Genomic DNA, 27,143 nt, shown 5'->3' on the forward strand with positions numbered 1-27,143 from the left:
GCTTACCGCACAGTGCCTGGGGACACCGTGAGCCAATCCTGTCGGAATGGGAAATGTGGATTAAGCCTCCATTTAAAATTCATGTGACAATCTGCCAGGGAGAGGAATAAGAGGCTCCACACGCCAAGTGGCAGACAATGTCTCCCAATCTTCAGGGTTAAGTGATATGACAGGCACAAACACACCAACCTCAATATTCTTATCATGTAGACCCAGAGACAGCAGAACATTGCATCTACGTGTTGTATCTTCCTCAGGCTGATAGGCAGAGATGCAAACAAGTGGATACATGGAGAGACTGTCTGGTGTAAAGTCAAAATGGAGCCTATGCTAGGCGTTTACTGGCAGTGATAGGAGTATTTTCCAGGCCAATGCAGTGCTTTGCTCATAACATTTATGACATAGGCACTGAGATCTTATAAGGATTAAGCAGCCCAGAGTCAACGGGGGGGGGGGGGGGGGGGTTGGATACAGGGGCTCTGGCTTAAGGAACTAGAGGATTCCACTACAAGGGCTAGGTGGCTCGTGTCCAACGGGAGATAAGAGAGGTAGAGCAACTGAGCACTTCATCTGCAGTAAAGGAAGCGCTCCGAACACCAATAGGCCGGGTCACACTCTCTGGCTTATTTACATCGCCATGGTCTTCATCTGAAGTTGTTAGAACAGCGTGTGAATTATACATCCCGCTCTTTGTAAATATCTGCTCAGGGCAATTTATAGTACAGGAGTGGGCCAGGCACCCCTTGTCCTCCATAACTCCTTCATAAATGTGTTTAAATCATTAATGGGCGTAGACCGGCTACCTGTAATGAATTGGTTCAATTTAGAGGAAATCATGAATTTAATTAATTAAAGCAATTAGATGGTAGTTGCTTGTCTCGTACACATGGTAGCCCTTATGGCCCGCGGATCTAGGAATACTTTGTCTTAATCACGCCTCGGGATGTCAAATGATGGAAAAGAGGAGCTTGAAGACATTTGGCTGTTTGACAACCTCTGAGCAGCCAAGGCACGGGTCTCAGGTCTACACGTCAGACAGACGTTCCCCGGGAGCTGATGGAGGGCTTAGGGGAATGTAATGTCAGGCCAAGGCCACCGCCTCGTAGAAATGTACCACCCACCACTCCTTTATCCACCTGTCATTGTTCTTGTCTAATTCAGGATCTTCCAAGATCAAGGATGGAATAGTCAGTTAATTCTGGAAGAGAAAACGAAAGGGGTGCTTTGGTTTCAGGTGACATGGATAAGAACTCGGAAGACAGTTCATTTCAAATTATTATTTCCCTGTGATTTGAGATTTCTGGAAAGCCAAAGGAAATGTAAGATGGAATTATGGAGCCCATTGATTACAGTACCAGTGTGGCTCAGTGAGATTGTATGGATCAGAGCATTAGCACCTACCAAAAGGCATATCCTGGGCACAGCAGGGCCATTACGGGTTTGTCTTTCTTCGGATTTTGTCATTCATTTTCACACGCCAATTACAAATAAAGTTCAACTAGTCTCCGTGCAACAATCCCTGCTTATCTCAAGCGGACGGGAGCAGGTGTGAACGTGCAGGAATATAATCAACTTAATCATGGGCACCAATGTTGAATACTCATCAAGGAGTTGCAAAGTTGGTGAGCTTAAACTGCAGGTTTTGAATATAGCTTTTGTAATATCTAATCATCAGTCACACCCACACTCAAATCCGTTTTGTATTAGAGAGGAACAGAGTTGCTACAAACATTTCTTACCACTCTCATACTTTGCTGATTATGTTACCTTTGTCAGCATGTTGCACTAATGTACAGTACGCTTACCTTTTGAACTTTTTAAGCTTCGCTGGTGAAAGTTTACTCTAACGGTAAGTCTTTAGTATATGTTACGTTAAGTAGACGAGAAGTCAATACTTATCTTCTTTCTCATACACATTTTGTTCAACTAAGTATAAAAAGGTACAAGCCATAACAATGCAAAACATATAGCTTACAATTTGGATACTTGGATCATGTTTACTTGGAGATGAGTATTTATGGTGGCTGTTGAATCCAGTCTTGTGTCTGTAAAGCTTTGATGAATACCTGTCGGCCATTCAAATTAGACATGCTGCTACATTTATTTTCATTACTGTCAGATGACAATCGCTCACCCTGAGATGCAGACGTGATTAGGAACCCCTGTTTTGTTCCTATTCACTGGAAATAAATGAAAATATGAGAAATTGATCAGTCACACAAATGAAGACAGACAAAAAGTGAAGTGACACAGACAGGCACATGACAGCTGCATCGAGAGGAACCGTGTAATATATTCTGATGTGAGGATGTTTATCCGTTTTGGACAACCACTCTTGAAGGCTGGCTATTCTTATTCGTGACCTTGACTGCTATAAATATTACAGTGTTTCGCAACCAATTTCCTCTAGCCTGGGTATCAGTACAGATACACCACAGAAAACACAAAATAGACATCTGAAAGAACCATTGAGGGATAACCTAAATTAGTTTTAGCTTACTGCAACTGTGTAGTGATAAGAATTGTGAATACCACAGCACAGCTCTCTAACATAGAGGCATTGATTGACCTTGTTTAAAAAAAAAAAAATGGTAATATATCCTGCCACGACTAAGACGTGATGATATAATCTTGGGGGTCCACATAGAACTAGCTTGATGATAACCTGTCCACCGAGACATTTTTTATTATATTGCTCAAATTCAGGACCAGCGCCTGTTAATTCTGGTTTATGACTGGAAATACGCCGACCTAATCTTCCATTTCCATAATCACGTCATTCTGTAAGAGTACGTAAAATATGGCTCATGCAAGAAAGTGTTTTTTTTATAAGGGTGTTTGATGCAAAATAAAATATAACCTACTTTGTAAGACAGGCCCATACTGTAACACATAAAGGAAAGTGCCTAAGACACCAGCAGAGATGCATGGCTATTAAAGTGAAATATACAAACATAAAGCAGCCTATTCATCTGACCATGCTCAACAGAAAAGGGCACACTTGTGGGAAACATTGTTTTTATTCCAAGGTTACGTCTCCTATGTCAACGGTTGATAATTGCGTCTTTGTCAAATCAGAAATGGGCCTCAGCTTCAAGATCACCAATAACGCAAATTCTGAGACTTACTTTCCTTGATGGACTAGTACATCCTCACACAAAAAATGTAATGTAACATCCCAGCAAATATAACATTAATTTCAGTGTGTATTAGTCTTTTGTGATAAATAAACCCTAGAATGGCAGTGGCTCTCCTAGTAGCTCTCTATTGAGGTCCAGTTGTTTTGCATGGCAGATTACTGGCTCAGTACACTTGGTTCTGTATGTTACAGATAAAATGCTAGTCTCCGTCAGGGGCCAGACCATAGTTCACAACAGAACAATATAGGTAAATTGTCTGATTAGCGGTGATTACTGGACCTTTGTGCTTTCGGTCCCTTGACCAAAGCACTCCTTCCAACAAGCTTGTTATTCCATGTTTCTCAAACGTCAAATTTCAAAGTTGTTCCAAACGTCAGATTTCAAAATGCTTAAGGTTAAGTTTAGGCATTAACTCCGATTTTTTTTAAAGGTTTGGGATAGGCTTAAAACAAAAAATGTAAAATGACTTTCTATCACTGGATTCAAACATGCCACATTTACCACCAGAGGCAGATGCTTATGCCCATCCCCCATCCCCATCCACCATCCACCATCCCCCACACCCTAGCTAAACCGAAACCTACTTGAAGGTAACAACGCTCACCATTGGCCCTAGTGGCCTGTTTCCACGTAATCTCCCGACGTGCTCAGAGATGGCTAAGGTCCAGCTGTGTAGAGGCAAACTGCTTTAGGAAATATGGAATATCAACATGCTAAAAGTGTCATTAACAATCACTTTAAAATCAAATTAATTGTGTTAGTTCTAAAACCAGCTATACATTTTTCAACCTATATTGCAAGTTTCCAAACTACTGGGGGAAATCACAGTACCTAGCATTATTCATAGTCACCGCAGTACATTTTCATTAATAGCCATGCGTTTTAATTCACGTAACAGCTATGCCGTTTCTAACCAATACCTTACACAGGTTTCTACAGACCAAAGTTGCACCTTAATTATAATAAACTAAACTGATAACAATTAGCAACCATAATATGATTTAGAATGGTAACAGTGTATGGTATCCATATGTGAGAGTGTTCATTGTGCAGCAGTGTCTGTGTCTTCTAAGCTGACATATGGAATTGTTTTAAGAAGGTCATAACATGGCTCATTTAGCTATTTGATTTTGGATTTTAGGACCCCTTTAGATATACAAAAAAATACAATACCAGTCAAAAGTTTGGACACACCTACTCATTCAAGGGTTTTTCTTTAGTTGTACTATTTTCTACATTGTAGAATAATAGTGAAGACATTAAAACTATGAAATAATACATATGGAATCATGTAGTAACTAGGGCCGCCACACCGCCGGTCACGAGTCATGAAGGCAGTCAAATTCCACATTAGGCTTCTCCAAGCTCTGATGCTGCTGCTGGTCATTATTAGCCTACCAAATGTGCTACTGCTTGGTACTCAGCACTCTATTTTCCTTCTAATCACTTTGACATCAATGCAAATGTAATCGAAAATCGAATCAAACACTTCATGAGAGCCTAGGAGCTCATGTTGCGCAACATTTCTATAGGCTATGCAATTGCGGGTGAAAACAGTGTAATGGCCGCTAATGAAAAGAGGAGGATCCCATGAGCTTTCTATAGTCTAAAATATTTATTTCTCAACTTTCTTAATATTAAGCATATTGCTTATATTTTCTTAAGCATATTGCTTATATTTTCAATAGGAGTATAGCCTACCTGGCTGGCATGAAAATAAACCACAGGGAAAAGCGTTCTCCATTCGCTATTTAAGTACATACACTACTGGTCTAAAGTTTTAGAACACCTACTCATTCAAGGGATTTTCTTTATTTTTACTATTTTCTACATTGTAGAATAATGGTGAAGACACCATTAAACAAATCAAAAGTGTTAAACAAATCAAAATATATTTTATATTTGAGATTCTTCAAATAGCCACCCTTTGCCTTGATGACAGCTTTGCACACTCTTGGCATTCTCTCAACCAGCTTCACCTGGCATGCTTTCCAATTGTCTTGAAGGAGTTCCCACATATGCTGAGCACTTGTTGGCGACTTTTCCTTCACTCTGCGGTCCAACTCATCCCAAACCATCTCAGTTGGGTTGAGATCGGGTGATTGTGGAGGTCAGGTCATCTGGTGCAGCACCCCATCACTCTCCTTCTTGATCATATAGCCCTTCCACAGCCTGTGTTGGGTCATTGTCCTGTTGAAAAACAAATGATAGTCTCACAGACAGTGTCACCAGCAAAGCACCATCACACCTTCTCCTCCATGCTTCACGGTGGTTGGAACCAAAAATCGCAAAGTTGGACTCATCAGACCAAAGGACAGATTTTCACCGGTCTAATGTCCATTGCTCGTGTTTCTTGGCCAAAGCAAGTCTCTTCTTCTTATTGGTGTCCTTTAGTAGTGGTTTCTGCAGCAATTTGACCATGAAGGCCTGATTCACGCAGTCTCCTCTGAACAGTTGATGTTGAGATGTGTCTGTTACTTGAACTCTGTGAAGCATCAATTTGGGCTGCAAATTCTGAGGCCTGTAACTCCAATAAACTTATCCTCTTCAGCAGAGGTAACTCTAAGTCTTCCCTTCCTGTGGCGTTCCTCATAAGAGCCAGTTTCATCATAGCGCTTGATGGTTTTTGCGACTGCACTTGAAGAAACTTTCAAAGTTATTGACATTTTCCGTATTGACTGACCTTCATGTCTTAAAGTAAGGATGGACTGTCGTTTCTCTTAGCTTATTTGAGCTGTTCTTGCCATAATACGGACTTGGTCTTTTACCAAATAGGGCTATCTTCTGTATACCACCCTTACCTTGTCACAATACAAATGAATGACTCAAACGCCAATCAAGAAGGAAATACATTCCACAAATTAACTTTTAACAAGGCACACCTGTTAATTGAAATGCAATCCAGGTGACTACCCCATGAAACTGGTTGAGAGAATGCCAAGAGTGTGCAAAGCTGTCATCAAAGCAAAGGGTGGCTACTTTGAAGAATCTCAAATAAAAAATATATATGTTTAACACTTTTTTGGTTACTACATGATTCCATACGTGGAATAAGATTTTGAAGGGTCTTACCTATATCTTGGAGATATAAGAAAGCTCACGAAATATATATATATATTTTTTTTTACACATATTTAAAGTATTTTTTTGGGTACTTCCTCCATACTTCCAGATTCTTTTTAATCCGGTACTGGTTACCTTCAGAGGAGTCCCGTGACACTTGTGGGGGTCGTAGAGCAAAACGCAGAAGACCATCATGTTCGTGAGAGTCCATAGAGTGGGCAAAACCATTCAGATACGACAGACATTTTCGTGAGAAGACCGATTTTTGGGATTTCCCATGGTCTGACAAACACCGCTGTAGCGATGTTTGTCAGCTTAAACTGACAGATTTTGATGGGGATTTAAAAACAAATGTGATGCACCAGTGATTAAAATGTTATTGTACACCAGGGAAGTAGTAGTAAGTAGTATGTTTACCCTGCAGTACAGTACATTCCTGATTGTAGCCTATATAGAATAAGGTGTGATTTATACTGAATATATAACATTGACATTTGTAAGCTTGTAGAAATGCTGTCACACATGCTGTTGATGTGAGAGCTGTGTCTCTACAGATGGCTGATGTTGTCTTAATACCTAATTGGATGCTGTCTGTGCAGGAACAACGGTGGTCCAAGTGGCAGCCACAGATGCAGATGACCCCACATATGGGAACAGTGCCAGGGTGGTCTACAGCATCATCAGCGGACAGCCTTACTTCTCAGTCGACCCAAAAACAGGTAGGCTGCTGACTGTTGGGAATAAGAGTTGGCCATTCATTCTGGATCCTAGACCTACTGTATCACTAAATGTTATTAATTGAATTGTTGAAGATATTTGTTCAAGAAAGCATCAAACTGTAGTGGTTTCCATACTTTGCCAAAGTCAGTTCACATTGTAGCAGATACAGCATGACCTAAACTAGCCACCCAACTCTCCATATTTTGGTGCAATTTTAGACAAAGGAAACAGTATGCTATCATACATTTTCTCTAAACACAATAATAGTTTTTTGAGCATTCAACAAATATAAAGCAAAGGATCTGCACACCAATGTTGGGATGTGAGGTGGTTGTTCTTGCTCATTAGCCACTGCCCCGCTGTGGGGAACGCTGGCCTCATGCAAAGCACTTGGAAGAAAACTGACATTTGCGGGTAGTTCCATCATGTTTGGCTTATCACCATCTTTTTCTCCCAGTAACACATCCAGGGGATATCTGCTTACATGCTGAGGTTTTATAAGTCTGTCTCTGAGTAAACTCACTGACTTGTTAAAATCAATGGAAACTTTTTTCTATACAATCTTAGACGTAAAGGTGCCTGGAATAAACTTTTGGGTTGCCACAACGGTGGAACCTTTCCAGTTAAAAAAAAAGTTCCTTGAGGAACCCCTATGTAAAGGTTCAAGCCGGAACCTTTTTAATAACATGTTGTAGAGGTGGCAGCCTGTCAGATTGGAGGCATGGCTTTCAGATACTTCTTTTTGACCACCCATTAGCGTAAATATTTATGCATATTCTAATATAATATCAATACTATTAACATTGCTGTCTACATATTGTAATAAAGTGGTAACTTTTCCCACTTTGGGATTTGCATAGGCGCTTAAGGAACTCATACGCCTGTGTTCAACATTAACATGTAATGTAATGACAATACAACAGATGAACAGGAATGACATTTACTCTAACAGGTGGCCCCCACAAAAATGTCTTAAATCCTCGCCCCTGCTTAGCCACACCTCTACTCCAGGCTTCCTCCAGGAACCTGTTAATACATTGAACCATTAAAGGTTCATCCAAGAACTCCTCAACTAAGTGAAGGTGCAAATATGAACCCTTGACTAGCAATGGTTCCTTGAGGAACTACAGGGATTCCTTGAGTTCATTGAGGATCTTCAGGGTTCCTTGGTCACATCTAATTTGAAGTGTGCACTTTGGATTAAATTAACTTATATGTCTTGAATAACAGAGTCTATGACACTGGGTGGGCAAGTAGCAACCAGCCAGTCCCCTGGAAGTGCTTTCAAACTAGTAGACATTTGCAGCATTGTCAAGTCAAGCCATGCTGTGAAGCCTGGCACATTAGCCTGTGTGGGGAACAAGATTGATAGAGATTTGATTACTTGAATGCGTCCTCACAATGATCTTTAACAAAGTTAACGAAACCACTTCAACTCAGCATTAAGTCTCAAGTCGGAATTCGTGACATCAATACCAATCAGAGCGAGAGCCGACATTTGCTTAAGTAATGTTTAAGCAGCATGTCTGCCCATTACTCCGTCTGCATAGTTATTTCATGAAGACTCCTCCAGTTCAAAGAATGGAGCCCGCATGCTAATAGCAGCAAACTATAATGCATGTTTCATTAGCTAAGTAGGCTCTTTAAATCGTTAAATGTGATCTTTCATATTGTTTTAAAGAGGTTGTGATTACTGAAGAGGCTACGTAGTGTACAGTCATTGAAGAAAAAGTACTACTCAGGAGGTCCAATGGTGCTCTTTAACTTCCTGGAAAGCCAGATGCACTATGTGAAGGTCTTACGAAGAAAAACGTCCAAATTCGAGGCAGAAAGGAGTTGGAGCATTCAACAAAAAAGGCAGATAATTATTTATGTTAGCATTAATCCATTGTTAATCCATTTCGACGTCAAGCTGACGTTTTCCTCAGAGTTGATTTTTGTTGTTGTTCCTTTGTTTGCTGAAGCGCGAAGTCCTACCTGAATGCCAGACAAATCAAATCAAACTGTATTTGCCACAGGCGCCGAATACAACAAGTGTAGACTTTACCGTGAAATGTTTACTTACAAGCCCTTAACCAACAGTGCAGTTCAAGAAGATATAAATATTTACCAAGTAGGCTCAAATAAAAAGTAATAATAAAAATAACACAATAAGAATTACAATAACGAGGCTATATACAGAGGGCACCGGTACCGTCAGTGTACAGGGGTACAGGACCCATGCCAAATCTTTTCAGTCTCCTGAGGGCAAAAAGTTTTGAGACGGACTATGTTTCATGTTTTTGCGGTGAATTGTTCTGTGAGAGAACTCCACAGGAGCCTTCTCTTTCTTGGAAATATTCATAAACCAAGTTGTTTCCCAGGCTGGTCAATACTGTTATCAGTAATTGTAGGAAGTTTTGAAATGGTACATTCTGTATTGCTTGGTGGTGCAGTGTCTCTCAGTGTAGTGATATCACAAATGTCTTTTGAGGGACACCTTAAGTTTTGCATACATTTTTTTCCTTCATGGTATCCAATTGTTAGTAGTTACTGTCTTGTCTCATCGCTACAACTCCTGTACGGGCTCGGGAGAGACATGCGTCCTCCGAAACACAACCCAACCAAGCCCCACTGCTTCTTAACACAGTGCGCATCCAACCCGGAAGCCAGCCGTACCAATGTGTCGGAGGAAACACCGTACACCTAGCGACCTGGTCAGCGCCACTGTACCTGGCCCGCCACAGGAGTTGCTAGTGCGCGATGAGACAAGGATATCCCTACCGGCCAAACCCTCCCTAACCCGGACGACGCTAGGCCAATTGTGCTTCGCCCCATGGACCTCCCGGTCACGGCCGGCTGCGACAGAGCCTGGGCTCGAACCCAGAGTCTCTGGTGTCCCAGAGTCTCTGGTTGCCATAGACCACTGCGCCACCCAGGAGGCCCAACTTTTGCATATTTTAACCGAATTTGTATGCACTTTACATTTGCAGACACAACATGGAGGAATGCATACAGCAAAGCTGAATCATACAAGTTGTGTCTGGCGCAGGGGAAAATAAAATGGGCTTACATGCCAGGTGAAGAAAGAACATATGGAATAACTGGACATGTTCTTAGTTTGACAAGAATATGAATCCATTTAAATGCAGCTACCTGTGACAAAAAGGCCAAAAGTGAATACTGTTTCTATGTCTCTGGAAACTACTAATCACACTCATTTGTTGAAAAAGGCTGTGCCTTAGTGAAAGGGTGACTTTGACAAAGTGCTTGAGCTGAAAGGCACTCATTAAACTCTACACAGCAACACTGCACCACCAGCGATTAAGGGGTTGAGGGGTAGTGGGCAGGGAGGTGGACAACGTCACGTGTGACCTGGACTTGGAGGGTTTGCATCCTGGCTCACTTTTGTCCAGCAAGTCCCTTTACTTGGTATCTTAATCCCAAATTGAATCCTCAAGGTGCCCTTGGGAAAAAAAGTTGTTAACCCTGAATAGCTCCAATAACTTCCAAGCTGTAAATGTAATGTATAAATGTGGGCAAAATACATACGTTGCTGTGGGTGAGGGTGGCTTATTAAACATCCATTTTGTAATGTAGCTCAGGAAATAGCACACTTGAGTTTGAAGGTGAAAATCGAAAGGTGGTGCACTGCAATGCGTTAAGGGTGTGTGTTAATTGATGAACGACTCAATGAATAAATGTAGCTATGAATGAGTGTCTGGTCTGTCTACTGTTTGTTATGATACTCATTATGCATTTTTGAATGGCATTAGTAGAAATGGACCATGACTAACAGGGATTAATAATGCACTCCTCCCTGCAAAACACACACACGCAAGTACACACACACACACACATAGTTTCGTACACCTTAGAGGCAGAGATGGGCACTCGAGCACATCAGCGATGCCAGCCATGTCTGCTTGCCTCAGACCTCCGTGTCCTCACTACGGGAGAGAGCGGAAAGGCCAGGCGTCTACGCGAGGATTAATTATGTTTAAAGGGGATATTTAAGACGGGCCTGCGTGCATTTCAATTTGACGTAGGCGCTACTTCTGCGATGACAGCGTTTAGAGCTTCACCGTCATCTCTTTCAGCTCCTCCGGTCATGAGGAAGGAGATCATTTCATTAAATGTAAAATGCTCAAATAAAGAAAAAGGCCAAGGCCAGTCTAGCTGCTCTCCACCTGTTCTTTCATCTCATTCTATGTCAGGGCTAAGATACCAGATACCGAGCCTGGGAGATGGTTCCAAAACCCGGTAATCCTGTTCTGATTAAGATATTGGCATGGCCTTTTGGGAGCTTTCTACTGTGGGTGTTCTCTAATCTGTTCGAATCATGACACCCACACACACACACACACACACACACACACACACACACACACATACATACAGAATTGTGCATCACCTCAGGGAGATTGTTGTACTATCCACTCCAGTGACTGGAGGACATTACAGCTCAGCGTAGATATAAATCTGGCCTCCCACCATTCTGCCAGGCAATGTACAATACAACCAGGCTATATCTTTGGTATAATACTCAGAAAGAGATACCCTTGGCAAAAATCATTTATCTCACCCCTGCACAGCAAAATTCGATTGGTAAATTGAACACTGTGGGTTTTCAATTTAACACTTTTGAAGTGTGTATATGACAACCAGCAAAAAGTGTTGAATTTACACTTTTCAAAGTGTTGCCCTTTTAACACAGATACTTTCCAACACCAGTGGCATTAAAGTGTTACACAAACTCTGTGTTAAAGGTAATGGTGATCACTGATACCTTGTATTTAACACTTGTATTACATTTTTACACTAGGTCAGTGTTAAAGGTGCCCTGGTATGGTGTTCACTGATACCTTCACCGCAAATTCTCCAGTGTTAAAGCAACACTGAGATTGTTCAATTTAACACTGGTCAAATGTCTATATGGATCCACACTTTCAGTGTTAAATGAACACATTGCTTAGTGTAAAGCCTTATTTGCATATTTCAAATCAAAATCAAATCAAGCTTTATTTTTACAGCACATTTCAGACATGGAATGCAACACAATGTGCTTCACAGGAAAAAACTAATAAAATTAAGGAAATAAAAACATAAATATTTACTACACAACAAATATAAGAGGATTAAAAACAAAAGAATAACAATAAAACTGAAAGACTAGAAAAGGAGTCTCTTATAAATATGTCCACAGTTTCGGCCCCCCTCAGGTTCAGTGGCAGGCTATTCCAGAGGCATAGTGACAATGGCTGCCTCTCCATGCCTCTTGGTCCTAGGCTTTGGGATAGTTAAGGCCACTGCAAGAGGATCTGAGGGACCTACTGGGTACATAACTTAAAAGCATGTCTGACATGTATTGGGGTGCACAATCGTGGATTGATTTAAAAACCAGTAGAATAATCTTAATATGTATTCTAAAACTCACAGGTAGCCAGTGCAGAGACCTTAAAACTGGTGTAATATGTGCTCTCCGTCTGGTCTTGGTCAGTACCCGTGCTGCAGCATTCTGTATGTTTTGCAGTTGATCAATGGCTTTCTTGGGTAGACGAGACAGGAGAGCATTACAGTAGTCAAACCTACTTATAATAAAAACATGGATGAGTCTCTCTGTATCAGCCTGAGAGAGAAATGGCCGCACATTGGTAATGTTCCTCAGCTGGTAAAAAGCTATTTTGGTCACATTCCTCATGTGTGATTTGAAATGGAGTTCAGAATCTAAAATAACACCTAGGTTTTTTACCTGGTGTTTTATCTTTATTGCCGTGAATTAAAATGTGAGGCCAGATTCTCTTTCTGTGTTTTGGCTCCAACAATAAATACCTCGGTCTTGCCTTGATTTAGCTGGAGGAAGCTGTGAGCCATCCAAGTATTTAAATCAATAATACAATAATACAGTAAACTCATAATTTATCCGTTGAGCTTACATCCTCTGGTGACACAGAGACGTAAAGATGTGTATTGGCTGCGTAGCAGTGAAAATAATTGCTGTGCTTTCCCATAATGCCTTTCGAGTAAATTGTAGAGTCACCACCCATTACTTTATTTGTTAGTGACAGAGACTTGGTTGTTGCATTCATAAATGTCCAGTCCTGTGGCCTTCATAAAGTGAGCTCCTAAGCAAATATGTTATAAAAAAGTATAATATAACACAATAAATAAAGCCTTATTATGAGAGCCTGGTTTTAACATAATTCCGTGGACTGAAGCGTGTAGTTTACAAGCAAAATCAGGCTTTCATTTTTTTACATTTAACTAGGTAAGTCAGTTAAGAACAAATTCTTATTTACAATAACAGCCTACCCCGGCCAGATCCGGACGACGCTGGACCAATTGTGGTCCGCCCTTCGGGACTCCCAATCACAGCTGGATACAGCCTGGATTTGAACCAGTGACACCTCTTGCACTGATATGCAGTGCCTTAGACCACTGTGCCACTCAGAAGTCCAAAGTCACATTATTATTTCAAGTCACATTATGCTGGCTTGCAAAGTGATGTGAAAATATGCTGGGAAATATGATATTGAGGGGCTTGGTTTTGGTATAACACTGGTTATTAACGCCAACAATGGGGTTATTTTACACCATTGAGTGTTAATTTAACACTTACAGAGTTAGTTTAGCACCTGAATCAACACTAGAAATGTTGCACTGAAACACTAGGTAAAACTGGCAACACTAGCTGCCGTTCACTCCATTCATAAAGTAACACCACATCAACACCAAAACTGCTTACACCAGGATATGAACACTGGCGATTTTGCTGTGTGAGATGTCTGGAGCATTTGACGTATGACATTTCTCATATACAGTAGCACCCCCCCAAAAATGTTTTTTTTTACAATGTAACAGTAATATTACTGAAGATGAGTCACAGTTATCTACATCTCATAATGTTACATAATTGTTGAATGTTATACCACACCCAGACCACCAAGATATGGGAAATTTACAGTATCACGTATAGTCAAGGTGGAGAATGATGCACAGGAGACCTCAGCCGATAGCAGTTCAATCTGTGTATCTTTCACAGTTTGAGTGAGATAAATTGTTATTCAAATACGTATCTGTACTCTGGATTGGAATCTTTCAAAAGATAAGTTAGATGTAGAGAATATTTGTAAGGTGGCTTTTCATGAACAAACTAAAAGGCAACAGCCTGGCTAGGAGGTTGTACTATTCCCAGTGTATATGGTCTTTTTCCCTCTTACATCTTACATGGATCAATTGGGTGTAGGTGGACCCCCGGAGGTTGAGGAAATCACACCACTCTTATTTAAGTTTCCATCGCCTTCATCATTACCTTTCATAGCCACACGGATGGTAGGCCAGAGGGTTTCCTATCCTAGCAAAGTGCTCCAGTCCCCACACTTTTATTTCCTCCTCCCAAGACGAATGTCAAGGATCCCTGTCTTTTTGCAGGGAGAGTGGCCTACCCCTCTGCCTCCAGCACTGGGGAGAGGGAGACAGCTAGATAAATGTGCGGCGGCTACAATGCGTCTGCTTCGGCAGCACCGGAGGCTGAGGGAGTCACGGTGCGATGCCGATGTGGGGCCATGCCGCGATAGCGACAGAAGGATTTTAATCATCGCCTCTCCCCAGGAATGACACGGGTGCAGCACAACAGAGATATAGAGCGAGGGGGGCTGGCACCCAGCAGACAAACAACAGCCTGGCGACATAGCCGTGCGGATTAGCACTGTCGCTCTGTGAGAAATATGTGTGCTGCTGGCCAGGCGGGCGGCAGGCGTCGGGAGGAGAAAACACATTGCATTTTTTTTTACCCCCACATGCTGGAATAAGGATTCATGGCATCATTAACCACAGCCTATATCTCTTGGGCACCAATGCACAGAGCTGATATTAAATAAGTATATCAATTGTATGTGAAGCCTATCTTTGTTTAGTGAGATTATTCACTTGGTTTACTGCTGGCTGCACACACTTAACATATTTTCTCACGGGCTACATTTCAAGTTTTTGGGGTAAGCCATTGTTGTTGTTGTAGTTGTTGTTTGAATGTAGCCATTAGCCAACTTTTTCTAACAGACAACTTCTTCTTCTCCAGAATTCTTTAAGACTGTTTTTGTTCTTTCAAGTTAGAACTTGCATGTTTTCTGTCTCTGTGGTGGTAGTGCTAGATAGAGTTGAGAGAACAGGGAAAGTTTTGTTTGTTTTGTACCTAGCCTGGTTTGAGGGACCTCTGTTGGATTGAAGGCTTGAAGCAAGCTTTCTGATGCATGTCAGCAAACAGGGTTCACAGGTGTCACAACAGCTGACACTGGGGCACTGTTGATGCTCTTTAATTGGCTACAAGGTTACACAGTGGGAGAAACTAGCAGCAAACCTGATGAATCTATGAATAGATGGATGGATGGATGGATGAATGGATGGAGGAAAGGGGGATACAGCTAGGAACAGGAGAAGATGGATGTATCCAATCCACACATCCACACATACAGTAGCTCGATAGACAGATGCTTTGACAAACATGAAGGCATCAGGCGTTAAAAATAAACCAGCTTCTCGGCTGACATGTTCTGACTCCTCATCTTAAACTGGGAACCAAAGCATTGAATAAGAGGCAGCTGTGGTTTTCTCCCAGTAGGGAAACTTCACCCACTATTCATTAGTTTGCGCTGAATGGAAAGTGACATGTTGTAACTACTTTACTTTATTGACCATCATTATGTTGTGGCGAGAGCATGGCAGAGGCCTCAGATAAAAAGGTGGACAGCGTCGTAAAATGTTGCTAATTGAGTCACTTACTTCGACTGGGCCAATAACAGACTATCTGATTTGTAAGTATAACAAATGTTCAGGCAGTTGGTCTAAATACCTTGAAACACTGTTTTCCTCAGCGAACCCAGGCTTCATTTGTGAGATGTATGCATCTTTTTGTCAAGTCATCAGGCTGCATTCACTATGTTGCTGTGAGAGTGTGTATGATTGTGGGTGGTCATCAGGTGTAGGGGTGCATACACAGGTAAATAAGCATTTTCCAAAGACAATAGCAATAATGTCCTATTCTTTACATTAGAGTCCAGTGGACCTATCTATGCAATCTCTGGATTTTTAGGAAAACATGTCTTCAAACCAATGCATACGTACTTACTCTACTTAACCTGAATTTGGGAGGGAAAGAGAGAGAAAGTTTAGTTTCCCATTAAGTCAAGTACAAATTTATTTGCACGATTTAATCAAATCAATGTTTGGATCATACATGGCAAGAATCTGTTCCCTATAATAGCCTGCCTAGTTCTTGAGTAGTTATGATAACATTTTGTCCAGAACACACAGATACTGTTATTTCAACATTGTCATCCTCTGGTCTTCTATTTTATTAAGGTCTCATAAGGTCAAGTCCCCTGAGATGTGCTTGTGTTAATTAGAAATTTCTCGCTTATCCCATTGATATCAATGTTTGATTAAGTGGGAGTTTGATTCAGCCCATAACCACTCAGTTTGATTATTTAATATTCACCAAAGTCTAATTAAAAACTCATATTTCGGGAATGAAAACTGAAGAGGGGTTGAAAAGGCTACCCAGTTTTTATTATTTTTTTGTAAGAGTCACAGTGTATCACACTTACATGACAAATGCAATGTATCTTGACTTAACAGATTGCAATAAACCAAACTTAACTCAGGCTGACTTCATCCCCAAGATTATTTGATTAGTTAATTCTGTATCAAGCTCAAAGAGAGGTTCTCATTGACAACCATTTAAGGAGAGGCAGCGCGACGAGATTTCAATTGACGTATGTACATACACTTTTCAATTTACATTACATACTTGCCTTACTGTACCTTTCGTTGTGGCTGGTAATGTGACATTATTGCTCTGCAGCTCCAAATATAAATAGCAGTATCACAGTAGCCAATGACTAGTCAATAAGCTTGGAGAATTCAAATGAATCCTTTCCACTAAAACATATTAGCTAGATGTTAGGTTTATTTTCTTGATCATACACGCATGAAATGTAGCTTGCATGACAAAAACACAGCTAGCTAGCTATGCCAGCTAGTAACGCTAGCATATCAAACATGAAAGTTTACCCCTCTCATAGAAAGTTTACCCCTCTCAAGACGTGAGAAATACGTACGTTTACATTACAGTAATGTCTCTCGAGAATCGATACCTCTCGAGAATTGATACCTCTCGAGAATCTCTCAAAAGGATCCTTAATTCTCATTAATGAAAAGAAAACTTAGAGAGAGCAAGCAAACCTACGTGATCCAAACTGTGTTTCTCGGCTTCCTGAGCTAGCTACTTAATGAGTAATCTTCCATGTTCCGTAGGAATCCCCAATAAGTGCCTTTTAATTTTTTATTCTGAGCTGTAAGTCATTAACCATGAATGCAACAGTAATTGCCTTATAACGATTAGGACTTTTTGCCATTAAAGATTTGTGGTAATTTTGTGGGATTATTACGATTTTCATCTTTAGAGTCAGGAGATAAAATGCTGATTTCAATTTCATAACTTGGTGTATTCTTTCAAAAGCAATTACCATTCAGCAACTGTATAGGGCCACAGGCCTTTGCTATAGATAACATTTTTCTCAGCACCTACAGAGATATAGTGTATAAAGTTGACCATAGAAGTGTTTTCACTTTAGTGTTAGGATTGGACACAAAAAGTAAAGATTGTTTGACACTTTAAGTCCATGTTTCTTCTCACAAAAGGGAACCATCAACAGTTGCAACAGTGCCAATAACCCAGATAATAAAGTGCATAACAACTTATTTTCAAGCAAGAGTTAGGCATCTTTGGAGGCATTTGCTTTTTTCTCTCTGCTCCTGTCATCTCTCTCCTCACCTGTTCGTTCTCTCTCTCTCTCTCTCTCTCTCTCTCTCTCTCTCTCTCTCTCTCTCTCTCTCTCTCTCTCTCTCTCTCTCTCTCTCTCTCTCTCTCTCTCTCTCTCTCTCTCTCTCTCTCTCTCTCTCTCTCTCTCTCTCTCTCTCTCTCTCTCTCTCTCTCTCTCTCTCTCTCTCTCTCTCTCTCTCTCTACTCCTGTCATCCCCCTATCTCCTCTCATGTCCCCCCTCTCTATCCACTCTTGTCATCCCTTGCAATCTATCTCTCTCTCCTCTCCCATCATCGCCTCTCCCTTTTCACTCTTATCTTCTACTCTTATCATCCCTTTCTCTTCTTTCCTGTCATCCCTTTCTCTCTCCCTCTCTCTCCTCTCCAGGCGTCGTCCGGACGGCACTGCCCAACATGGACCGAGAGGTGAAGGACCAGTACGTGTTGGTCATCCAGGCTAAAGACATGGTGGGCCAGATGGGCGGCCTCTCCGGCACTACCTCTGTCACGGTCACCCTCACTGACGTCAATGACAACCCGCCACGCTTCTCTCGTAGTAAGAGTCCTATATGCTTTGTACGTCACTAAATCTGATGACATGCCCTCTATCTATTTCCCTCAGACAAAGCCCTAAACCCCTCCATTCACTGTCATTGCAGTCTCACTATAGTGGAGGTTTGACATAAATCTCTACAATCACTCTCGTTCACAATGGCAGACGCGTACAGTAGGGGAGAAAGCTTTGAGTGAAAATGTAGTCTATGCTTGATATTGCAGATTCATTCAACTACAGTACCCCTTTCAAGCGTATGCGTAATTTCGCTGTTCGTCGTGGGTTCACTGCCCCTTTCTGACTAATGGTCAAAGGCTTCAAATGCAGTTTGCCCTAGAAGGTATAAACCTTTCTCCCGCTCCCCTCACTCCACATCAGAGCGGAGGGATTTCTGCAAACATGGATACCAGGATCAATCAGGCTCCATTTTTTTTGTCATCAGCCTATTTCACGGCCCGCTAATGGGTTCCTGGCCAGGCGTTGGGATTCAAAGGCATGAGGTGCTTCTCATGATAATCTGTGGCCTGGGCAATTGCTTTACCGCTGATAGTCCCACCGACCGCCGCTGCCTAGGCTGTTACACTCACTGCTGGACTGCCATGAAGTCAAGTCAATTTGCTGGAACCCGTAGGAGGGGGGGACAGGTTCAAGTTTGCACAACAAATCGTCAATGCCGCTTTAACCCAGCGCTGTTTTGCTGGGTGTGCTGGGAAGAAAGCTGCTTTGGGACCAGGTTGGGTGTCTTCCCCCCCCCACCCCATCTGTACCCCCCCCCCCCCCCCCCCCACCCCCCACCCAAGGTCATGGGTCAGAATCAATAGAGTATTGCAGAGCACCACAGCTGATAGTCTAGAAGCACTAGCCCTTGGAGGAGAGAAGAGGAGGGAAGTGAAGGCTGGAGGCACAAGGACAGAGAGGCGGGGCGGTTACCAGGGGGCAAATAGGGGCATACACAGTACGAAGGGAGGGGAAGAAAGGCATTTTTGGGGGTCTTCCACAGCGAATTAAAAAGCCATTACAAAGATTACACAGCGGCAAACAATGTCAAGCAGATTAGCATTTGGAGCGCGATGTCGGGAGCCACTGGGGTGAGAAACACGGAAAGATCTGGTAATGAGCTCCGTCATGGTGATTGGGGAGATTATGATTATTTATATGATTCCCTCCTTTTTTTCTTATGAGAGTGCTTTATGTCAGAGAGGTGCAGACAAAGACACCGGGAGCACAATGGAAGAGTTTGCTTGTAATAGAATCTTCCAGTGAACATTTCATCCCACCGAAGCATATTCCGCAGATTCTCCCATTCACTTTGGTCAAGAGATATTCTGTTTCATGTAGAGTGGAGTGGTCAGAATATGTAATACATGTTCATATGAACACAAACAACTCCATTGTTATAAAAATGTTAAGGTTCAATAAAATATATATTTGCCCTCTCCACCATAAATGTCTTGAATGTAAAACTAGTCATTTAATATTATTTTCACTGTTTCCTCATATATTTGGATAAAACTCATCCTGGACCATTACTTTGAAGTGTGACCACTCATTGTGAGAGGGGGAACTCAAAGGCAGCTGTAGTGCACTATGAATCTGAGTGGCTAAGGAGTAAGGAAACCACCTCATCTCTAACTACTACTTCTCTTTCCTCCAGAGAACTATCAGTACATGGTGCTGGAGTCCTTGCCCGTGGCGTCCGTGGTGGCCAGGGTCAAGGCTCTGGACAATGACATAGGCCCCAATGCAGAGATGGAGTATAGGATCATGGAGGACGGACCTGGGGTGTTCAACATCACCACAGACGAGGACACGCAAGAGGGCGTCATCATCCTTCAAAAGGTACACATGCTGTATCCTTATTGGCTGTGGCCCCAAGCCAGCTTTGTCACAGTGTCCAATCTGATCTTTTGTTTGTTTTCGCCGTCACCGATCAGAGACGAGTGCCACAGAGTGGAAAGTCATGCAGACAATAAACACAGACAATAAATGTGTCACATCAATGGCCCTCCTATATTATAGGGCTACAACTGTGCGCCCAATAAGCCAAACAGATGACAACATATCTTCTAAACACTATTATTTAGAAATGCCTTTCACTGTGATGTGTTGTGTGCCTTTTCTCACAATCAATAGTTTGCTTTCACACTACACAGTAAGTCAATATAAAACGTCTGGATGAAAAATATATTTGTGATAGAGAGTCTGATTATGTGCAAGATTGCATAGGGTCGTTGGACTCTAGCGCCAGCATTTCTTCAATCTACTGGTGTAGCGCAAGGCCATGTTGCCATGAGCGATGCACATACAAATATATTTATGGCTTTGCCCTCACCATTTACAGCAAATGTGGCCAGTGCAGTGTGCTTAAAATCCAGCCAATTAGGATGGGTTCCACCTTGACCGGAAGGTTACTGTCGATTTCTTTTTTTAAGAAATGTGAAATAGCTTTTAATTTCAATTTTTTTTTGTCTCTTTACTTTATGTTTGTCTCAGCCTTTAGACTTTGAGACCAAGAACAGCTTTAACCTGCGAATTGAAGCCACCAATCGGAATATCGACCCTGCGTTTGTGCACCTGGGTTCGTTCAGCGACACCACGTCGGTCAAGGTGACGGTGGAGGACGTGAACGAGCCGCCTGTGTTCTCCACACAGCTTAGCAAGATGGTGGTCTCCGAGGACGCCAGAGTGGGCCTCTCCATCGGGAGGGTCTCCGCTCACGACCCTGACTCCTCCAACAGTGCCATCAGGTAGAACCCAGCTCTCCAGTTATTATATGCCATTACAGGTAATTCCTCTGTTGTCCCAGCCATTTTCTCAAGTGGCCCCTGTTTCTTAAAATAACTTCGCCCCATTCAACAGAGTGGCGAATTCAAGCCATATAACCCATTTCTTTCAACATATTGCCACACCGCAAGGTTGACAGGAGGTCCAAACACCTTTTGAGCAGTACTGTAAATACACGTTCATGTTCTAGTGCCTCAATAGCACCTCACTGACAGAGTTCTCTGTGACTGTGTGACATGCACTAAAGCCAGATGGCGTGCGTTCGAGGGACTGCAACATTTGTAAAAGTGAAATGCCATCTAAAATGAGCGAAGGGCATTCCCCCAGGAGGGTCAACAGTTTGTACCAGCTCCGTTGCATTTATAACACAACACAACCACTCAGAAAGGCAATCTGCCCCATGTCACTCATGAGACTCCCTCTCATTACGCATTAATTGAAAATAAAAGTGTTGTGTGGTAGTATTCATGCTCGGGGCGTTAGGATTGTTAGTAATCTTAATCAGAAAATCTAATTACACCGCCATTGTGGGTGTAAATTGCCTCTTTTTGCTGCTGTGGCTTTCAGCGTCTGCAATAATATGGCCCTACCTCTGTTGAAATTAGAATTATTGTGGAACTAATGCAGCCACAAGAGTCAAATTACATTGAATAATACCCTTTGGATACCAGCTAATTGAAGTTGTCATTTTTTCCAGAAATATAAGCTGCTGTATAGAAATTGATAGTGTTTGTTCTGTGTTCAGCATTAATGTATTGCTGTCCAATTTCACATTTCTATCTTAAAAACTTTGATTGAGAGCAGTACTCGTCAAAATCTAGAAGTTGCAGAAACCTCTCATTCATAGTTCAACATTATGATCGTTTAATCTAGCGTTAAAAATTGATAAGAAAATGGCATAATAGCACTTGTTGACATGGCTCAGTAATGTTCTATGCCAATGGACTCAAACCAGAACTTACTTTTAAATAGTTAATTTGACACGTTTGGAAGGTAGAAAGTTCTTATTCCTTCAGAAATGTGTTAAGAGAGAAATTATTACATGTAAAATCCTTAGAACTTTCTTCAAAAGGAAAGTACCTCATCATAGCTACGTGTCTGACTGTGTGTCTGTCATTCTGCCTGTCTGCCTGCCTGCCTCTGTCTGTCTGTCTCCAGGTACTCCATAGACAGAAACACAGACCTGGAGCGTTTCTTCAACGTGGATGCTCTGAGTGGGGTCATAAGCACAGCCAAACCCCTGGATCGAGAGGTCAACTCTGTCCACAACCTCACTATCCTTGCTATGGAAAGCCGTAAGTACACACACACACACACACACACACACACACACACACACACACACACACACACACACACACACACACACACACACACACACACACACACACACACACACACACACACACACACACACACACACACACACGTCTGCCACATCAAGCCTTCCACATCAAGCCTCAAAGTCTGACTATTTCGTTTTATGAAGGCCCTGCATAAAGTATTGTTGTCCTTTCTATCTTGTCATGTAGCCAACCCTCCCCCATATTCAACACCCCACAATGCCACTGCTTCGTCATGACTGCGTTAACGTGACGAAGCGTGTGGGTCGCGGCGGGGCTGTCAGGGGAATCTTTATTCTGACGTTAGGCGGGCGCTTTCGACCTCCGGGTCTCCGTGAGTCGCAGCGTGTGTGAGGGGCAAGCTGCTAACTAAGGGCAGGTGCAGGTGAATTATGCTCATGTGATGTGGGGGGAAAAGAGGAGAGAAAAGAGAGGTGCCGGAGTGCCTTTGAGTCGTCCATGGCTTTAAGGACAAAGAGGCCCTCGCATTCCCCCCCTTACGTGTTTTTTTTGTTGAGCAAAACTTTTTGTGGAAGGTACTACGCAGCGCACAGACTCCGTCGCGCGCTCAATGTCGTCGAGATACGTCGAGTTTCCTTGTAGGCCGAGTTGGCGGAGAAAATGTGGAGCCAGCTCTTTAGCATATTGCCTGTTTCTGTTTGAGTCTTTTATTAAAGAATGTGAAACAATGTTGTTTCTGTTTGCTGCTTTTCATTCATTTATGCATAGTTGTTCTTTATATGGCCTTAAAAACAGTTTTCCTATGGCCAGAATATTATCTATAGGCTATTGCATATTGAATTTTTATCAGTTATAAAAATAGAACAAAAAATGGATCTGGTAAAAGGCAGACATTTGGACGTTTCAATTAAAAAATACTTTTTCACATGATTATAGAAACTGAAACATTGTGATTTTAGAGACACAAAGTAACAGCCTATGATTAAAGGGTTAGTCTATACTGGGCTCTCACCATCATCATCATTATTCACATCATTCCAGTTCAATCAAGTCACAATTATCAGATTTGGTATTGACATGAGTGAGCAGGCTTTCCGAGTGAGTAGACACATGGGTAGGCCTACCAACCGAAAACGTCTGAAAACAAAAATTATTATGATATTTGGACCACAGAAATCCCATGTTGATATAAAATGTCTGCCTTTTTTGCCTACATTTATATAGAACAACATCCCAAAATCCATTTCTTTTTATTTTGTCTCAATATGATGCAGAAAATGTTGGTTATTTCAAAAGAACAGAATACAATATTTTGAATTGACTGTTTAGGCTATTATACTAAATATCTATCCAAGGTTCAACTTTAAGACAAGGGCATCTTAAAAAAAATCTGTATTTGTCCATTTCTCCCATAGTTCCTATTTTCAATAAAGCAATTATATATAGTATATGCATGACAGATTCACAAGACTATAATATATAAATCATGCATAGCTGTTCTTTATATGGCCTTAAATACATTTAAATCATTTTCACCTCTCATTGCTCCCATTGTTCCCATTTTCAACATTGGAAAGTGATAACATTGGAATGTGGTAAAGTGCTGCCCTACCCTAGCTGGCGAGGACACTCAGGTGAAGCCATTGAATAAAATAAGTTACAATGAAATAAAGCTTTTTAGCTTTTGAACCTGTTTTAAAAATAAAAATGTATAGTTTGGACTATCCTTTTTCTAATGTATGAGACATCAAAACATTCTTGATAAACCTCTCCTGCTATCACAACAGCTGTTCACTTTACTGTCATTTGGAAAATCATTTGAAAAATCAGCTGATGATTGTTGAAGCAGGGTTCAAGTTCAATGTCTGCTTTCACAAATAAGTGCTTATTATATTGATAGGCAAACACTGCCATTAATACAAGGAACGGAATGTGTTTTAATGTCACATGATTTTGGACAAGTAAAATGTTCTTAGAATGTATAAAAATAAACTAGAGTCGATGTCCGCACACCCGCGGAAATCTAATTAGCACAATAAAAACATCCCCATAAAAAATATGTCAGTTTAAGCGAGAGATCCTCCGCATCCACCGTTGTCACACTTTCGCATCTGCGATGAAAAGTGACGGAGCTAGAGCGGTGTTTGTCAGACCACGAGACATCCCAAAAATCTGTCTTCTCACAAAATAACTTGGCAAAGCAATTATCTTTTTGTCCTAAATACAAAGTGTTATGTTCGGGGACAAATCCAATACAACACATTGCGAAGTACCACTCAAACATAGGGGTGGTTGCATCATGTTACGGGTATGCTTCTATTCGTTAAGGACTGGGGAATTTACAGAATGAAGTTAAGCACAGCCAAAATCCTAGAGGATAACCTGGTTCAGTCTGCTTTCCACCAGACAGTTCACCTTTCAGCAAGTAAATAGTCTAAAACACAAGGCCAAATCTACATTGAAGTTGCATACAAAGAAGGTGGGAAAGACAAGCTAAACACCTTCTCCGCCCCCTTCGAGGAAAACACAGTGCCGCCTCTCATGAGGACTGTGAGCTCTCGTTCTCCGTGGCCAAGGTGAGTAAGATATTTAAGCGTGTTAACCCTCGCAAGGCTGCCGGCCAAGACGTCATCCTTAGCCGTGTCCTCAGAGCATGTGCAGACCAGCTGCCTGGAGTGTTTATCGACATATCAATTTCTCCCTATCCCAGTCTGTTGTCCCCACTTGCTTCAAGATGTTAATAATTGTTCCTGTACCCAAGAAAGCGTAAGTAACTGAACTAAACTAAACTAAACTATCGCACCTTATCACTCACTTCTGTCATCAGGAAGTAGTTTGAGAGGCTAGTAAAGGATCATATCACCTCCATCTTACCTGACACCCTAGATCCACTACAATTGGAATACCGCCCCATCAGATCCACGGATGACACAATCGCCATCACACCGCACACTGCCCTATCCCATCTGGACAAGAAGAATACCTATGTAAGAATGCTGTTCATCGACTATAGCTCAGCCTTCAACACCATACTGCCCTCCAAGCTCATTACTAAGATCGGGGCCCTGGGTCTGAACCTCATCCTGTGCAACTGGGTCCTGGACTTCCTGACGGGCTGACCCCAGGTGGTGAAGCCCCCTCCTGTACTCCCTGACCACAGATGACTGCGTGGCAACGCACGTCTCCAACTCAATATTCAAGTTTACAAACAACACAACATTACCATCAACAATGAGACAGCCTACATGGAGGAGTCCACAAAACGAAGGTGCTGATCGTGGACTTCAGGAGACAGCAGGAGGAAGTATGCACCCATGCACATCGACGGGACCGCAGTGGAGAAGGTGAAAAGCTTCAAGTTCCTCGACGTGCGCATCACTGACAACCTGAAATCGTCCACACAGACTTTTCAACCTCAGAAGGCTGAAGAAATTCAGCTTGATCACTAAGACCTCTAAGACCTCCCAAGTGGCACAGCGGTCTAAGGCACTGCATCTCCATGCTAGAGACGTCACTACAGACCCTGGTTAGATTCCAGGCTGTTTCACAACTGGCCATGATTGGGAGCCCCATAGGACGACCCAGCGTCATCCAAGTTAGTGTTTTCCCGGGGTAGGCCATCATTGTAAATAAGAATGTGTTCTTAACTGGCTTGCCTAGTTAAATAAAGGTAAAATAAATCAAAATAAAAGACCCTCACAAACTTCTACCGTTGCACCATTGAGAGCATCCTACCGGGCTGTATCACCGCCTGGTTCGGGAACTGCACTGTCCGAAACCGCAGGGCTCTCCAGAGGATAGTGTGGTCAGTCCAACGCATCACCGGGGGCACAGTGCCTGCCCTGCAGGACATCTACAGCACCCAGTGTCACAGGAAGGCCAAGAAGATCATCAAGGACTTCAGCAACCCGAACCACGGCCTGTTCACCCCGCTACGATCTAGAAGGCGGAGACAGTTCAGGTGCATCATATCTGGGACCGAAAAACAGCTCCAAGTCATCAGACTATTAAATAGTCACCACTAGCTGGCCTCTGCACAGTACCCTGCCCTGAACTTTAGTCATTGTTACTAGCCGGCTAACACCCTGTACTCAACCCAGCACCTTAGAGACTGCTGTTCATAGGACATAGTCATTGAACACTGGTCACTTTAATAATGTTTACATACTGCTTTACACACTTCATATGTATTTACTGAATTCTAGTCCAGGCTCATCCTATACTTTATAACTACTGCTGTTCACACGTTGTATATTCATATACTGTCCATAATGTCTATAAACACCATCATATACAGTTGAAGTCGGAAGTTTACATACACCTTAGCCAAATACATTTAAACTCAGTTTTTCACAATTCCTGATATATAATCCTAGTAAACATTCCCTGTTTTAGGTCAGTTAGGATCACCACTTTATTTTAAGAATGTGAAATGTCAGAATAATAGTAGAGAGAATAATATATATCAGCTTCTATTTCTTTCATCACATTCCCAGTGGGTCAGAAGTTTACATACACTCAATTAGTATTTGGTAGCATTGCCTTTAAATTGTTTAACTTGGGTCAAACGTTTCGGGTAGCCTTCCACAAGCTTCCCACATTAAGTTGGGTGAATTTTGGACCATTCCTCCTGACAGAGCTGGTGTAACTGAGTCAGGTTTGTAGGCCTCCTTGCTCGCACACGCCTTTTCAGTTCTGCCCACAAATGTTCTATAGGATCGAGGTCAGGGCTTTGTGATGGCCACTCCAATACCTTGACTTTGTTGTGCTGAAGCAATAAA

General features: G+C 42.1%; 1 protein-coding gene across 1 annotated transcript in view; it reads left to right on the forward strand.

Annotated features, from left to right (window-relative positions):
• LOC120050393 (cadherin-7-like) overlaps positions 1–27,143 on the forward strand; it is a 99,886-nt gene that overhangs the window by 34,650 nt on the left and 38,093 nt on the right. The window contains exons 3-6 of the mRNA XM_038996981.1: positions 18,110–18,277; positions 19,929–20,113; positions 20,768–21,021; positions 22,217–22,353. Coding sequence (XP_038852909.1) covers positions 18,110–18,277; positions 19,929–20,113; positions 20,768–21,021; positions 22,217–22,353 — 744 coding nt within the window. The remainder of the gene's footprint in view (positions 1–18,109; positions 18,278–19,928; positions 20,114–20,767; positions 21,022–22,216; positions 22,354–27,143) is intronic.

The sequence above is a fragment of the Salvelinus namaycush genome, chromosome 7 (assembly GCF_016432855.1).
Source record: "Salvelinus namaycush isolate Seneca chromosome 7, SaNama_1.0, whole genome shotgun sequence".
NCBI classification, from domain to species: Eukaryota; Metazoa; Chordata; class Actinopteri; order Salmoniformes; family Salmonidae; genus Salvelinus; species Salvelinus namaycush.